The 15,207-nt window shown below is 45.7% G+C and overlaps 2 protein-coding genes across 7 annotated transcripts in view; one reads left to right on the top strand and one right to left on the bottom strand.

Annotated features, from left to right (window-relative positions):
- Rpn2 (ribophorin II) overlaps window positions 1–14,063 on the bottom strand; it is a 47,224-nt gene extending 33,161 nt beyond the window's left edge. For 2 of the 4 annotated variants that reach the window (XM_031372548.1, XM_031372549.1), the window contains exons 1-4: window positions 13,750–14,063; window positions 9,303–9,496; window positions 3,116–3,211; window positions 2,005–2,180 (exon numbers count right to left, since the gene is read on the bottom strand). In XM_031372548.1, coding sequence (XP_031228408.1) covers window positions 2,005–2,180; window positions 3,116–3,211; window positions 9,303–9,496; window positions 13,750–13,762 — 479 coding nt within the window. In that variant the 5' untranslated portion in view covers window positions 13,763–14,063. Of the gene's footprint in view, window positions 1–2,004; window positions 2,181–3,115; window positions 3,212–9,302; window positions 9,497–13,305; window positions 13,506–13,749 lie in introns of those variants that run through there. The other 2 variants (XM_031372546.1, XM_031372547.1) reach the window with 1 other exon arrangement.
- Mroh8 (maestro heat like repeat family member 8) overlaps window positions 13,521–15,207 on the top strand; it is a 78,578-nt gene continuing 76,891 nt past the window's right edge. For all 3 annotated transcript variants that reach the window (XM_031372545.1, XM_031372543.1, XM_031372542.1), the window contains exon 1: window positions 13,521–13,893. In XM_031372545.1, coding sequence (XP_031228405.1) covers window positions 13,610–13,893 — 284 coding nt within the window. In that variant the 5' untranslated portion in view covers window positions 13,521–13,609. The remainder of the gene's footprint in view (window positions 13,894–15,207) is intronic.

The raw sequence follows: 15,207 nt of genomic DNA, 5'->3' as shown, positions 1-15,207 counted from the left end.
AAAAAGAAAAAGGTTGTCCTCTGACTTCCACATGTGTGTCATTGGGCATATCCCTCTCCCTCCTCCTCCTTCTCCAGCGTCTAGCCCCCAACATACACTCTTACCTAAATAACAATAACAAGAAAACAGTTTAAGGTGGAATGTGACTATACACATGCACATGTCATTTTTTTAATTAGTTTTTTTTTTTTATCCTGCATGCAGATCGTCTGGACAGAGAACATAACCAGATCTCTAGGTAAAATGAGGGCAGCTGAGGCCCCCTGGTGGTCAAACTGTCTGCAGCTTCAGCACTGTAATTTCTAAGAGATGCCTGAGCCCATATGTTTTTAAGTGTCAGGGAATGTAGTGCAAGAATCTGTCTTCTTGTGTCGAAATCATAACAATTTAGATTCCCACCATTCTATTAAGACAACAAGTTAGAAAACAGAAGAGTCACAATGTAAGGAGCGAAGCACTCAGCCACTCCTACAAGACCTTTTGGGCTGGTTTCTATGGTACTGGACCTTGCATAATGGTAGACAGCACTTTACTTTTGCTCTCCATTTCCAGCCCCTAACCCCAATGTTCTGAAAGGAGGAGTTGGTACCATCAACCTGTTAAAACACTACGAACAAAAGCAACTTGGGGAGGAAAGTTTATTTGGCTTACACCTTCATATCATAATTCATCATCAAGGAGACAGGGAAGGAAGTCAAACAGGCCAGGAACCCAAAGGAACAGAGTGAGTCCCAGGAGAGCAAGGGCTACATAGAGAAACCCTGTCTTGCAAAAACAAAATCAACAACAAAAAAGTAGCCAGGCAGTGGTGGCGCACGCCTTTAATCCCAGCACTTGGGAGGCAGAGGCAGGTGTATCTCTGAGTTTGAGGCCAGCCTGGTCTACAGAGTGAGTTCCGGGACAACCGGGGCTATACAGAGAAACTCCGTCTCGAAAAAAACAAAACAAAAAACAACAACAAAAAAGCAAACAAACAACCTGTGTCAAAACAACAACGTGGGCTGTACCTGAGGAGCAACGCCTCCATTAATCTGCTCTCCATACCCATGCACACAAGAGTATCTGCACATACACAAGTATGCACTCTCTCATGTGGGGTAAATCATTCCTATAAGGTGCTTCTTCTCACCTATGCCTTTTGCAGAGGGGTAGAGTTGGATTTGTAGAATATGCTATCCCCTGAGAATCCCCCATGTGTCCAACAAGAAACCATGCTGCTTCTCACAACACCCAAGAATCCAGTACGACTTGTTCTTCACAGAACCCTAGGGCCAGCACTGCAGCAAACCTGGCCAAGCCTCGCCAGACTGCACGCAGCTCACTGCCCTCACTGTCCGTGCTCCAGCCTCCACTGTCTGTGTGGGATGGTGGGCTTGCACTGCCTCAGCCCTTGCCCTCTGCCTGAACAGCTTATGAACAGATACGTCTGTGTGAGTTTCACAAGGCCAAGGACCAGACCTTGCTGCCTTAATTCAAGTGCCAGTCACTGGGACTGGGGAGATGGCTTAGTTGGTACGTGTCTACTATGCAGGTGTGATGAGTTCAGACTCCTAGCAGTGTGTCTGTAATCCCAGTACTAGCAGGACTCCTGGAGCTCATTAGCCAGCTTGTCTCAAAAAACAAGGTAGAATGCCTGATGTGATGGCACATGCCTGCAATTCCAGCACTTGGGAGGCAGAAGCAGGTAGATCTCTGGGAGTTAAAGGTTAGCTGGACCTGCACAGGGAGTTTCAGGATAGCAAGGTATACATAGTGAGACCCTACCTACAATTAAAAAACAAAACAAAACCCAAGATGGAAAGTGATTGAGAAGATACCTGCTACGAATCTCTGGCCTCCACTTGCAAACACCTCCACTCCTTTGGCCCCTACTCCACAATCACAATATTGTATGCCACATCTAGCTGAGCACCTGGCACACAGCAGATGTCTAGAAATGTGTACTGCAGAAATGAATGAGCCTTCTCAGGTTAGTAACCAACACAAACGAAGCTGTCAACTTACGCCAGCACAGTCTCCTCCTTACTGAGACGAGCAGTAAGGGCACCAAGGGCTTCATGGGATGCCAAGGGAAGCCCAAAACCACTGAGTGCTGCAACGGCATGGTAGATCTGGGCAATGGGGGAGTCTTCACTGACGGCTGCCAGCAGGAGCTCTTTGGTCTCATTTGAAACAGATATCTAGGAGAGGAATGGCAGACACACAGTTGGAACAGGTTCTGGCAGTTTGTGAAAGGCATACCAACTGTGGTAAGAACACAGCTGCCAAGGCCACGTCCACTCAGAATCAAGTATTCATAATGTCAATACCACCTCTGTTCTGATTGGCTTTTATCAACTTGACACAAGCTAGAGTTACCTGGGAAGACAGAACCCCAATTGAGGAAATGCCTCACTAAGACTGGCCTATATCTGTAGTCAAGTCGATGTGGGAGGGCCCAGACTATTGTGGGCGGTGTCTTCTCTGGGCAGGTGGTCCTGGGGTATATAAGAGAGCAGGCTGAGCAAGCCATGAGGAACAAGCAGGTGAACATCTATCCTCTATTGTCTCTTCTCCACTTCTGGCCTTGAGTTCCTGCATTGACTACTTCTGATGATGAACTGTGATGTGGAAGTGTAAGCCAAACAAACCCCTGCCCACACACACACACACACACACACACACACACACACACACACACACACACTCCAAGTTGCTTTTGGTCGTGGAGTTTCATCACAGCAATAGAAACCTCCCAGAAGATAACAACGAGTTGCTTGTCTACTTAAAAGTAATCTAGATCAAATGAATGATGTAGAACCTGAGGTGAGGATGCACTGAATGTTTTTAAATGTTAAAGGAGAAGGGAAAGAAAACCTCATGGCCTTCCAGAAGAGAGATAAGAACTGTAAGAAAAAGTGATCTAAAAGCTATTACAGTGAACACTTAAAGGGAAATAGACTTTCTTATAGGACTGAAATTATGTGGATGGAATTCTATCCCACACCAACAGTTTGTCATTTTTAAAAATTACATTAACAACCTGACATTTTGTTCCTTTTAAAAATGTTCTTTACTGCAAGCAAGCAAACAAACAATCAAACAAACAAATGGCAGTGTAGGAACCTGGGCTCACCTCACAGCCTGAAAGGACCTGGCTGGACTGGGCAGCATAGAAGAGAGAATCCACGTTGTTGGGATCAAGGTTGGACTTGATGAAGGTACACGCTTTCTAAACACGGGAGAAAGTCAAGGATAAGGTGACATAATGTGGTAACTTGGAAAAGTGAAAATGTAGGGTGCTAAATAAAACCCTAGACCATCTATGGAGGCTTAAAGCATGGACTGTTCTAGATTTAGTTTTGTTCAATAGTTATTTCCCATAGGCCACTATTACCCCAAACTGCTGACTTCACACAAGACACAGCAAGGCTAAAGCAGTAGAAACCACTGAACAAATGTCCTGCTCTGGCCACGACCTGTGCTGGGGATCACAATGCTTTTCCTTTCCATGAGCATACGGCTCTCCAAGACAGCACCATTATCTCCTTTAGCAGAAAAGGAACAGGGACGTAGTAGATAAGCGGCCTGTGGAAGATGGCAGAGTTAAGTGTCCCTGATGCTAAGTTTTCCAGGGTCATGGCTCTGAAGCCATGTGAGACAATCTAAAGTGACTTGAAAGGCATCTCTTCTTCCTGGCTCAGGCCCAAGCATCACCCTGCATCTAAGCATCCAAACCAGAGCTGGGAACTCTGGCTAACTCTTCCCTCCCCTGCAAGGCTACCCTGTGCTTCCTTTCCACTAACCCCTGGCTGTCAGCGCCCTAAGGCAGGTCCTTGTCTTCTCTCACCTCATTGTTACAGCCCTCTTTTAACTGCTTTCAGGCATGCAATCTATTCTATACAAAGGACTCATGTTGCTTTACTATTAAAACCCTCACAGTTCCCATCACTCCCAGAGAAGATCCAAAGTTGCCAGCACAGCATACAATGTCTGAGTGGCATATTATCAGTAGGGTCACCTCTGACCCCAGAATCTTATTCTCCTGCACTTCCTAGTTGAACAACTTTCCTGTCTTTAGATTACCTAGCCCCCTCTATTTTCCTTGTTCTCCTGTCTGCCAAATGGGGTCCTCCCTTACCTCTGTTTAGATGCATCTGTCCCATATGGCATTTGTTGATGTTCATCCCATGACAGGCCACAGCCCACCCTTGCCCTACGTTTCCCAAAGCACTTGCCACAGGTAGTCAGTGCTGGCTGCCAGAGAGCATTGCTTCATAGTAAGTGAGTACAAAATAAAACCCAACCACTTCTGTTCCACTGAACTACACACTGCTAAACACTTTGAATCAGATAATATAAAATAGTTACCAGGTGTGGTAGCACATACCATTAATCCCAGTAGTCAGAACACAGAGAGCTTAAACACAAGCTATGTGTTTAAGACCAGCTTGGTCTACATAGTGAGTTCCAGAATTGCCAGAGCTCTGTAGAGAGACTGTCTCAAAATAAAACAAAACAAAAAATCTAAAACCTCAGCTGTTTAAAATTTTATGGCCAACCCAGCCAAAAGTGGGTGCTTCTGGCCCTGGGAGCACTGCTCAGAGGTAGAATGCTTGCCTGGTTTGCTCAAGTCCTAGAATTTGATCCTTAAATCAAAGAAAAGAAAAAGTAGGGACCTCTGGGAAATGGACTAGGGAGCAGGAGTAGGCGAACCAGGACACTGCCTGGTGCCTTCCCTCAACAGCTAAGCTACATTAAATCATGTCTCACTGCAGGCCTGGGTCACTCAAACCAAAACAAATCCTCTTAAAAATGTAAGGAACAAAACTTAAGATCCTCAAAACAAATGAGTTTCAACTTTAGTGCAGTTTGAAAGAACCAGAGGGAAAAGGAAAGAAATAAAACACTTCATCCTCTATAAAGATGTAAAGAAGGAAACTGGTCCACACATGAGGATGCTAAGAAGTGCTCTGCTGCCCTCTGGTGCTTTGAAAATGAAAAGACAGCACCAAACCCCTACGGGTAAGGTACCTCTCCCCACTTCAAATGTGTCATGATGTTCTGAGTGGTTCTTGGGGATTTCTTGTGTCATCCTCAAATGACCCTACATACAGACACTTTTACTGTCCTAAGTTCACAGAGAAGAAGATCAAGATCCAGAGACACAAAGTAGGGCAACCATAGTCATTCCTAAGTGGGAGAGCTCACCTTCAAAGCCAGACAGCATGGCTGGACCCTTACTAAGAGGCTGCTAAAACCATTTGTAGATTCCTACTCTAATGTTACAGGGACAATCAGGGGCAAGGAGGTTCTTGGTGCCTGACAGCACAGTCTAACAGCAGAGGGCGAGAGTGGGAAGACTTCATAACACCTGCTCAGGACCCTCAGTGAGTGCTCCCTCTCTGTTCCAAAGCTGAGGCCTCAGCTGGCTCTTCAAGGGAATATGCAGCTCTAGCTCGTCTCCACACTGCAGACACTTACCTTACCAACTAAAGGCTGAGAACCACTCCACAAATCTGGTACCTGCACACCCCTAGCTCTTTGTGCCCTTTGTTAAAACCCCAAGGACCCCAACATTCTTTTGAGGAAAGAACCCCTGTGCTTTCTTCTACCTTTCTTCTTCCAGCCTCCTAACCTAATCGTATACCTTACCCTACATGGCTCTTTCCTGCCCGCCTTCTCCCTCACCTCCTCCTGCATCAACTCCAGACCCTCTTGCCTTCTTTCAGACCTCACACTGTGCAGGCATATCCTTTGCCACTCAGCCCAGTTTTCGTACACACTTGTCTACTGCATTTTCCAATATCTCTGCTTCAGCTGCATTAGACACCAACTCCTAGTAGACACTTCAAGCACTAGTGAGCCCACAGTTTATAGAGGCTCCATTACCTTATCAGCTCAATTCTTCTTTCTCAACTGATAATCCATAATGCATTCAAAAAGTTCAAGTCTTATTTCAAACACTCATTCATCCTTGTCTTTTGACCTGTCTTCTCTCTTCCCATGCAGTCCCAGCTCAATTCATACCTTCAGCCCTAATCCATGTCACCTCCAACTCACACCAGCAAAGAGCATCTTTAAAGGAATGTGTGCCTCAAACCCAAATCTGACAACTCAACAAACAATTCTGTCCTTGGCAGAAACCTTTCATCCTGCATTCTAGTCCTACTAAAATTTGACATTAACCTAACATCCCAACTTCCTTTGCTCCACTTGATAGTACCAAACCTCTGTAGCTGTCACTGCTCTACTGCATGTCCCTCAAATTGTCAACTCTCTCCTCAGGAAACCCCACACTGAGGAAACAGGGCACCATTAAAGCATTGCTATAGAATACCACAAACTGTCTGTGCTAGGCACTGTCTGAACGTGCCTGAATAAATTATGAACAGGACAGAAAATGCCTCAGTATTAAGAATAACTACAGCTGGGCAGTGGTGGTGCACACTTTTAATCCTAGCACTTGGGAGGCAGAGGCAGGTGGATTTCTGAGTTTAAGGCCAGCCTGGTCTACAGAGTGAGTTCCAGGACAAGCCAGGGCTATACAGAGAAACCCTGTCTTAAAAAACAAAACAAAAAACAAACAAACAAATAAAAAAGAATAACTACAGCTACCCTGTGGGCAGGGGGGTTCTGTGGTGGCACTATCTGATTTCACTTCGCACTACCAATGGATTAGTAAGGCAGGCTACATAACACTCCTTTCACAGAAAAGTTCAGGACTGACTGATGCCTGTGATCTTACTTTCAGGCTAATTCACTTTAAGGATTCACAAGACCATGAGGAAAAGTCTGCTTCCTTAATATAGTCACACACAAGAAGAAAGCACTGGGCAGAAACAAGGGATGACCATAAGGGGGAAATCTGAATAAGCTGAATCCTAGACTGCAGGGATTAGCAAATGTTTCCAATAAAGGGCCAATTAGTTTTTCAGCACTTGGAGCTAGACAGTCTAGAAACTCAGTGTACTGTTAAGGTCTAGAAGCAGCAGTAGATATGCATGTAAATGGATATGGTTGTAATTACAATAAATCCTTATTTACAAAAACAAGCTTCAACACAGATGTGACCGTTGGAACCATTTGTCACCTCTCTACATTCGGATCCACTAGCAGACAATCTCGATTAGACTCTTCTAGGTCTTGTTTCCTCCTCTGTTATAGGAAATGTTTCTGGCAATACAGACAATGATGATAACTCAAAAGAACATGCCCATACAAAGCTCTCAACAAATAACACTGATTACTGATTCCAGCCCAGGACACAGTGTATTATGCCAGTAAGCCAGTAAGAACTGTGTGGTTTTCCCCACCTCTCTTCTCCCCGCTCCCGGCCCCACACACAAAGGCATTGTCATGAATTGAAAGATACTGGCAGGGATTCCCAGTTCTGGCCATAATAGAATTAACATTACCTCTTGTACTAGTAACTACAAAATTAAGCAAAATTGAGACACTAGATAGTAGATAGTACCCACTGTGATACCCACCACCCCACACTCTGAGACAGGGCTTTTTCACATAGCCCCTGATGGCCTGGAACGAACTATGTAGACCAGCTAGCCTTAACTTAAGAGATCTTCCCACCTCTGCCTCCCAAGTGCTGGGATTAAGGAGTGTACCTAGTCCAGCCACACTACAACTCTTTTTTTTTGTTTGTTTGGGTTTTTTTGTTTTTTCAAGACAGGGTTTCTCTGTGTAGCCTTGGCTGTCCTGGATGGAACTCACTCAGTAGACCAGGCTGGCCTTGAACTCAGAAATCCGCCTGCCTCTGCCTCCCTAGTGCTGAGATTAAAGGCGCACGCCACCATCGCCCGGCTCACACTACGACTCTTGAGCAAGAAGGAGATAGCGTAAATAATGGGCATTTGCATGGAAACATGAATCAAAAAGATTTGTTATTTGTGATGTAGAGAATCTCAAAGCACACACTGACAAACCAAGGATGCATACCATGATGAACAGTAGTGAGATGGCTCTGCCAGCAAAGGCTCCTGCTACAAAACCTGGCAATCTTTGTCTTCAGACAACCTGCAGGAGTCCTGGGAACTGAACTCACTGAGGCCATCAGATCTGGCAGCAGGTACCTTACCTCATTAAGTTGTTTTGCCACATAAATGGGTGGCTTTTAAATCTTAATTTATGGTAACTTTTTATGAAGTCACAGAAAATTAAGAAATGGGCTAGAGAGATGGCTCAGTGGTTAAGAGCACTGTCTGCTCTTCCAGAGGTCCTGAGTTCAATTCCCAGCAACCACATGATGGCTCACAACCATCTGTAATGGGATCTGATGCCTTCTTCTGGCTTGTAGGTCCATATAGATAGAGCATTCATATACATAAAATAAGTAAATAGTAGAAAAAAAAGGAAAAACTATCTTTAAAAAAAAGAAAAAAGAGACTAAGAAATACTCAGGAACAATGTTTTAGCCTAACTGTCCCTGATTTTGTGATGAATAGACACACCCTTAGCTGCTCCTAAACACACAAAACATTTCAACTGCAATGAATTCTGCTTACTAAAAGCAAAATGTGTCCAAATTGCTCAACACCATTACTGTTGCTGATTAATGCATGTGAGTCCTCCTCCTTGAGCTCCCTGTAAGTGGTTAGCCATGCACCTAGCACTTTTCAAGCACATGTTGTAGAGTTGGGGAGATAGCTCAGTGGTTAAGATGTTTGTGGGGCTGGAGAGATGGCTCAGCAGTTAAGAACACCGACTGTTCCTCCATAGGTCCTGAGTTCAATTCCTAGCAACCACATGGTGGCTCACAACCATCCATAATGAGATCTGATGCCCTCTGGGGTGTCTGAAGACAGCTACAGTGTACTTAGATATAATAAATAAATAAATCTTTAAAAAGAAAAAAACAAAAGATGGCTGCTCTTCCAGAGAGCTAGGGCTCAGTTCCAAGGCCCCAAACAGTCTCACAATCATCTGTAACTCTAGTTTCAGGGGACCTCATGCCTTCTCCTGGGCTCTTGGGCACAAAGCACACATGGTACACATACATGCAGGCAAAATACTCTTACACATAAAATAAATAAATCTGAAATCATTTAGAAGTACACAAACCAAATCCATGTTGCACTGTGCAGTCTCACAGACTTCTGGAAGTTTCTAAAGGCTCTTGCTGGCTCTCCTTTCCCCCAGAAACACCCGCATACTCCTATACATATCAGACTGACAGAAATACCTGTTACATCAACCCAACTGTCTTCACACCAGCCAGAGTGTGCTTTAAAGTGTCCAAGAGTGACACAGCCTGGAGATTAAGGTCTCCTAAAGCACTGGACAGAAGAAAGACACTTTACTCTTACCTTGACATCAGGCACCTGCGCCCCAAGGCTGTTGAGTCCCACGATGGAGTAGAAGGCAGACTCTAAATTTGCGAAAGGGCGGTCCAGTGAGGCTTTCAGTCTTTCCACATCATGCTTGGTGAGGTAGTGGGTGGGGGTCAGAGCCTGGATGCTGGCTGTGATTGTCAGGGCCAACAGGAAGACAACGCTTGAACCTGAGGGAAATAACTATTAAGTAAACATCATACCACTCCTAGTCACAAACCCAACAGTGACGCCCCAGGGCTGGGAGCCCAGTCATGTGGGGATGGGTGGGGAACACAGGCTTAGCCTCTAGAGGGGAATGATGATGCCCACCTTCAACCACCAGGATAGTCTTTCATGCAAGCTCCAGGAATCTGAAGAACAAGACCATACCATTCCCATTCAAAACTTCACAGGACAGAACCAATCCTGAATCCTAGTACCTTGTCTCCTCAACCACACGCCTTCCTCACTCACCCCAATAACTGACACTTGCCCCAATTTTAACTCTGCATTACCTGTCCTTTCAGCTTTCAGCATCTTTAAGAAGCTTTTCCAGATGGGCTAAAGAAATGGCTCAGTAGATAAAAGCACTTACTGTTCTTCCAGAGGACTGGAGTTCAGGTCCCAGCACTCACATGGTGGCTCACAACTACCTGTGACTCCAAATCTAAGTGATCTGATGCCCTTCTCTATCCTCCAAGGGCATCAGGCACACACGTAGTACACCTTCACTCACATTAAAATAAAAATAAATTTAAAAAAAAAAAAAGCTTTCGCTGAATTAGATGAGTGTACAGTGAAGAACCTAGTCTTTGTGCTACATAGGAACCACAGCCAAGTTATTCAGTTTCAAGTTATCTCAGTTCCCTCAGGCATAAGGCGGATGACCAGGCCATCCCTGGGGCTGTTGTAAGGCAGAGAGACTCTAGACTAATGACTGGTGCAGACCAAGCACTATATGACATCTCAGCTAGTGCTTCCATGACTGTGGGGACGCTGTAGCCACTCAGCACACTCTATCTGAACCCAACAGCACTTTCCATACCTAAGAGTGGGGAGGGCTGATTTCTCTCTAAACTCTTGGCTCCTGGAGGCTGAAGACTCTTTCTCAGGATTGTCTAGTATTTCCAAGACTTCAGATTGCCAGGCACATGGTATGTGTGAATAAATACTTTACAACTAAATGGACAGAAAAACCAGTCCTGTCTGTGATGCCCTCGGGGACAGGAAGACATTATAGGAATGGCATCTATCTGTCTTTCATTAAAAATAAAAGAGTGTGTCATGAAAAAGTGAATCATCTGTCACCCATGTTAAAAGCATTAAAAAGCAATTATAAGGCTAACATCAATGGTCCTAAATCCTTTGCCTAAGCCAGTGTGTGTAGAAGTGGTGGCTTAGTGTAGAATTCGTTTTTAGTTTGGTGCATAGTACCTCTAAGCCCCTAACCCTAAAAAAACCTAAAAAAGCAAAGAGCTCTACAGTGTGTAGTATGGATCAATATATTGAATGCTCCAGTTTATTTGAATTAGAATCCCTTAAAGACATTACTTTACAAAGACAAAAACCAAGGACTACAGTAGCTTATACATGGCCAATCTTGGATTCAAACCCAGTGAACACTACAGACTTCACACTCCGATTAAAAAGAATTCAATGTAATTGGTGTGGGGTGTGTACACATATGGAGGTCAGAGAAACACTTGTGATTACTTTTAGTTAGAAAACATGTAGGTCCTGGTGATTGGATTCGAGTCATCTTATCAGTCAGGCTTAGTGACAAGAACCTTAATTAACCTCAGGAGTCATCTTGACAGACTCTTTCTTTCTTCCTTCCTTCCTTCCTTCCTTCCTTTTTTTTTTAGAATCCCGAAGAGATGTAAAACTCAGAATCACTCCTCTATGGACAGTAGTTTCATTTAAGTCTTTGTGTGTCTGTCAACCTAAATGTGAAAATTCTTCAAAAAACTCAAGGCCAGCATGCACAGAGGTGGTGACTTAGCAGAGAACTCTCCCTGGGTTTGGTGTATAGTACCTCTAAGCCCTAACCCTAAACTAAGCAAAGAGCTCTACAGCGTGTAGTATCCATCAATGTATTGGATGCTCCAGTGTGCCATGGATTTGTTTTTCTCTCAGTGCTGGGAATTGAACCCTAAGCACTATTTTAGTGTTAAAAATAAACAAACAGCTAGGAAACCTCCATTCTCAAACAGATTACATTCTAGTGAAAAGAAAAAAAAGTTAAGAACCATGATTTATCACTTTGGAAAGCAGAGGCCCTGGAGGGAAAACAAAGAGCCGAACGGGTATCTTGGGAGGAATGTGTTTTGTGCACCATGATCTGTCAAGACCCTTGAGAAACACAGATCCTGAGTTGCAGACCTGAAAGCAGAGAACACCATGAAGCTGTGTGAGAGTAAACTGTAACAAGATTAAGTACAAAGCCAGAGTCAGCTTAGATGGTCACAGGTAGCAGAAGCCAATCCAAAGGGCCTACAGGCAACTGAAAGGGCTCTGGTTTTCCCTGAGCAGAGGGGGGCACAGCAAAGTTCTGAGTAGGGAAGCAATTTGACGAGTATTTTAATAGGATTGTTTGGCTGAGGATGATACTGTGTTATACTAGCCTAAGGAGGGGTGAAGCAGAAGGGGGGAGGGGCAGTTACATAGGAGGATACTGCCACGATCCAAGTACTGAGAGAATGATATCCAATAAGGTAACAGAGGTGGAGGTGCTAGGGAAGTAGTCAGTCTTGACACAATTTGAAGTTAAAACCTATCAGAATTGCAAATGGATAAGAGGATGTAGAGAAAGAGACACCAGAGCATTTGGCAAAAATTCCCAATGACCAGTGGGCAACCAGGGATTTGATGTAGTGAATGACTATGATCACTGTTCCTCCAGCTAAACTGTGAATTCCCCTTACAGCCTCTGTGCCAGAATCGGACTCTTTCTACACTTCAGCACAGTAGCAACTTTTCTGGCTAATACTTGAACACTCAACTGATGGTAGGCCCAGATTATACTTAATTCTTTGTATGCACCACACCAGTCTTTAAGCCTTCCAATATCCAAGTGAGGTGGGTATTTTCTGCATTTTACAAAGCAAGAAATGGCTTGTAAACCATTTCATACCTGTCACTCCAGGACTGGGGAAACAGAGGCAAGATGGTGAGTCTGAGCTGGAGCCCCAGCTACACAGTTAAGATCCTACCTATTTTGTGTGTATTGTGGTCCATGCACATAAGTGTATGGCAGTGCAGAAGCATGCAGAAACCAGAGTAAACACAGGATGAATTCCTCGGTTGCTCTATGCCTTCTTACCTTGAGGCAGAGCCTTGTCGCCAAACTAGAGCCATTTTTGGCTAGACTAGATGGTTACCTCTTAGGATTTGCTGGTTTCTGCCCTCCAATGCTGGGGTTTGCATATGTCGCCAGCCACACCCAGTGCTAAGATTTGAACTCAGATCCACACATTTTACTGAACCATCTCCCAGCTCCCTAGACCCTATCTAAATAAAGGGGGGGGGGGAATTAAATAGGTACCTACCCCTGCCCTTAGACACATAACTGAGACTCAAACTTCAGACAGTTTCAATACAAGTTCTGACTTTAGCCACTTTACCAACAAATCAAATCGTGACAAAGGCAAGCTTTTTTAACTCTGGTCCCGTGGTCGAGAGATTTCAACTACTCATAGGCCACCGGGAATAAGATATAAACCCAAATAGATTTTTTTTGTTTTTTTGTTTTTTTAAAGAATACACTAAGATTCCGATTTATCTACCCAACATCTACCAAGCCTTGAATTTCGCCCGGCACTGTTAAAAGCAAGCACAGAACTATCACTTAACACAACTCTTGCGAAGCAGACACCAGATGAGAAACTAAGGTGTTAAGTCCCGGGCTCCTGCTCTCACAATCAATACGTGGCCGGTTACAAGTTTATACCGTAATATCACTTCATACCCTAAGCTTTATTTAGGCTCCCAGACAGACCTGTGAGTCTCCTGTCCCTGTCAGGGGGAAAAAAAAACCCTAGAACTCGAAACAAGCCTAGTGACATGTTCAAAAGCTTTCATGATGCCAGGGGTGGCTCTCTGACAGGCCATCGTAGGCCGCCGGTGTTACTCGAATGAATGGAGGAGGCCGGGTACGGGCTCCGCGCTGCCCCGGCTCGCGCTGGGCCTGGCGGGGACCCGTAGCCACGCGTCGCACGCCCCACCACCAACCCTTCGGGTCCCCGGCACTTGACCAGCTTGCAGCCTCCGCCACACGCTCGACCTCGAAAGCGCCCGTGCCCATGCCCCTGCCCCGTAGGGGTGGGGAACCGCGCCTAGCCGGAGCCCGTGTGGTCCGCACTACCCTCCCGCGGGCGACGCCCCGCTCCCCAAAGCGTGTCGGCCGCGGGGCTCCACTGTTGAGCCATGCGCAACGCCTCACCCGGCGGCGCCATTCCTCCGAGCAGGTCCCACCGGAGCCCGAGCAGGCCGACTTCCGCTCCGGGAAGTGGCTCCAAGAGCGCGCCGGAGGGGACGCCAGGGACCCGCGGCACACGCCACTTGCCAGAATGGGCTCCCGGCAAAGGTGAGTCGCGGCAGTCGCGCTCGGCAGGGCCGTCCCCAGCAGCCGCGGTGTGAGGGCGTTGAGTCGCGGCGTGCCAACTGCGTTCGCGGTTCCGCCTTGCCTACCCGCCCTCTCCCCCGCGCCGGGACCCACTTGGAACCGACCGCCTCTCAACCGCCCGGCTCACGCCGCCACCCGGACGTGATTGGACCGGGCGCTGGGGCGGGCCTAAGACGGGGCCACTTCTGATTGGTCAGTGCTAGTGACTGGCCGGACGCGCTGTCACTCACGGCTCTCACCCGCAGCCCGGCCAATTTGAAAGCCGTGAAAAGGGTCCCGTTGGGAGGGGAGCGTTAGAGTGACGTGTGATTTTTATCCGCTTTGGGAAATTATGGTTAAAGCGTTACTTAGATTGTTAGTAACTGGCTGACGACGAGTGAGGTTTTATCCAGTTTCCAAACCTGTGAGCTATACAGGTAACGGAGAGGAGCGTTTTAAAATGGTTTTTTTTTTTGAGAACTTCATACAATATATTTTGATCATATTCATTTCCTTCCCCGAACACCTTCCAGATCCTCCCCCAACTCCCTACACACACAACTCAAGCTCTGTTTTTCTCTTTCTAAAGTAAAAAACAAACTAAGCATGGAGTCCTGCCCTGGAGAGTGATTGATATACCCAGTCACTCCACTGAAGAAAACGGATTTTCCCTCTCCCAGCAGCTGTCAGTTATGAGTAGTTTTGGCTAGGGGTGTGTGTGTATGTGTGTGTGTGTGTGTGTGTGTGTGTGTCCACTCCCCTTTCTCTGTGTTTTGTATGGCTTGAGCTTCTGTGGGTTTTGTGCGCACTGACACAATCTCCGAAAAACTGCCTTTAAAAAAAAGATTTATTATTTTTTTATTTTATTAGATATCTCCTTTATTTATATGTCATACGATATCTCCTTTCCCAGTTTCCCCTCCAAAACAAAAAAAAATCAAAAACCAAAAAACAAGAACAAACCCCTGTACCCTCCCAAGATTTATTTATTTATGTATATGAGTACACTGTAACTATACAGATGGTTGTGAGCCTTCATGTAGTTGTTGGATATTGAATTTAGGACCTCTGCTCACTCCAGACGGCCCCACTCGCTCAGGCCCTAAGACTGATTTATTTATTATAAATAAGTACACTCACTGTAGCTGTCTTCAGACGCACCAGAAGAGGGCGCCAGATCTCATTACTGGTGGTTGTGAGCCACCCTGTGGCTGCTGGGATTCGAACTCAAGAACTTCGGAAGAGGAGGCTGGGTGGGGTAGGGGTAAAAGAGAGAGAGAGAGAGGGAGGGAGGGA

This window comes from Mastomys coucha, unplaced genomic scaffold, assembly GCF_008632895.1.
Source record: "Mastomys coucha isolate ucsf_1 unplaced genomic scaffold, UCSF_Mcou_1 pScaffold15, whole genome shotgun sequence".
NCBI classification, from domain to species: domain Eukaryota; kingdom Metazoa; phylum Chordata; class Mammalia; order Rodentia; family Muridae; genus Mastomys; species Mastomys coucha.
This window is presented reverse-complemented; position numbering and strand designations above follow the sequence as displayed.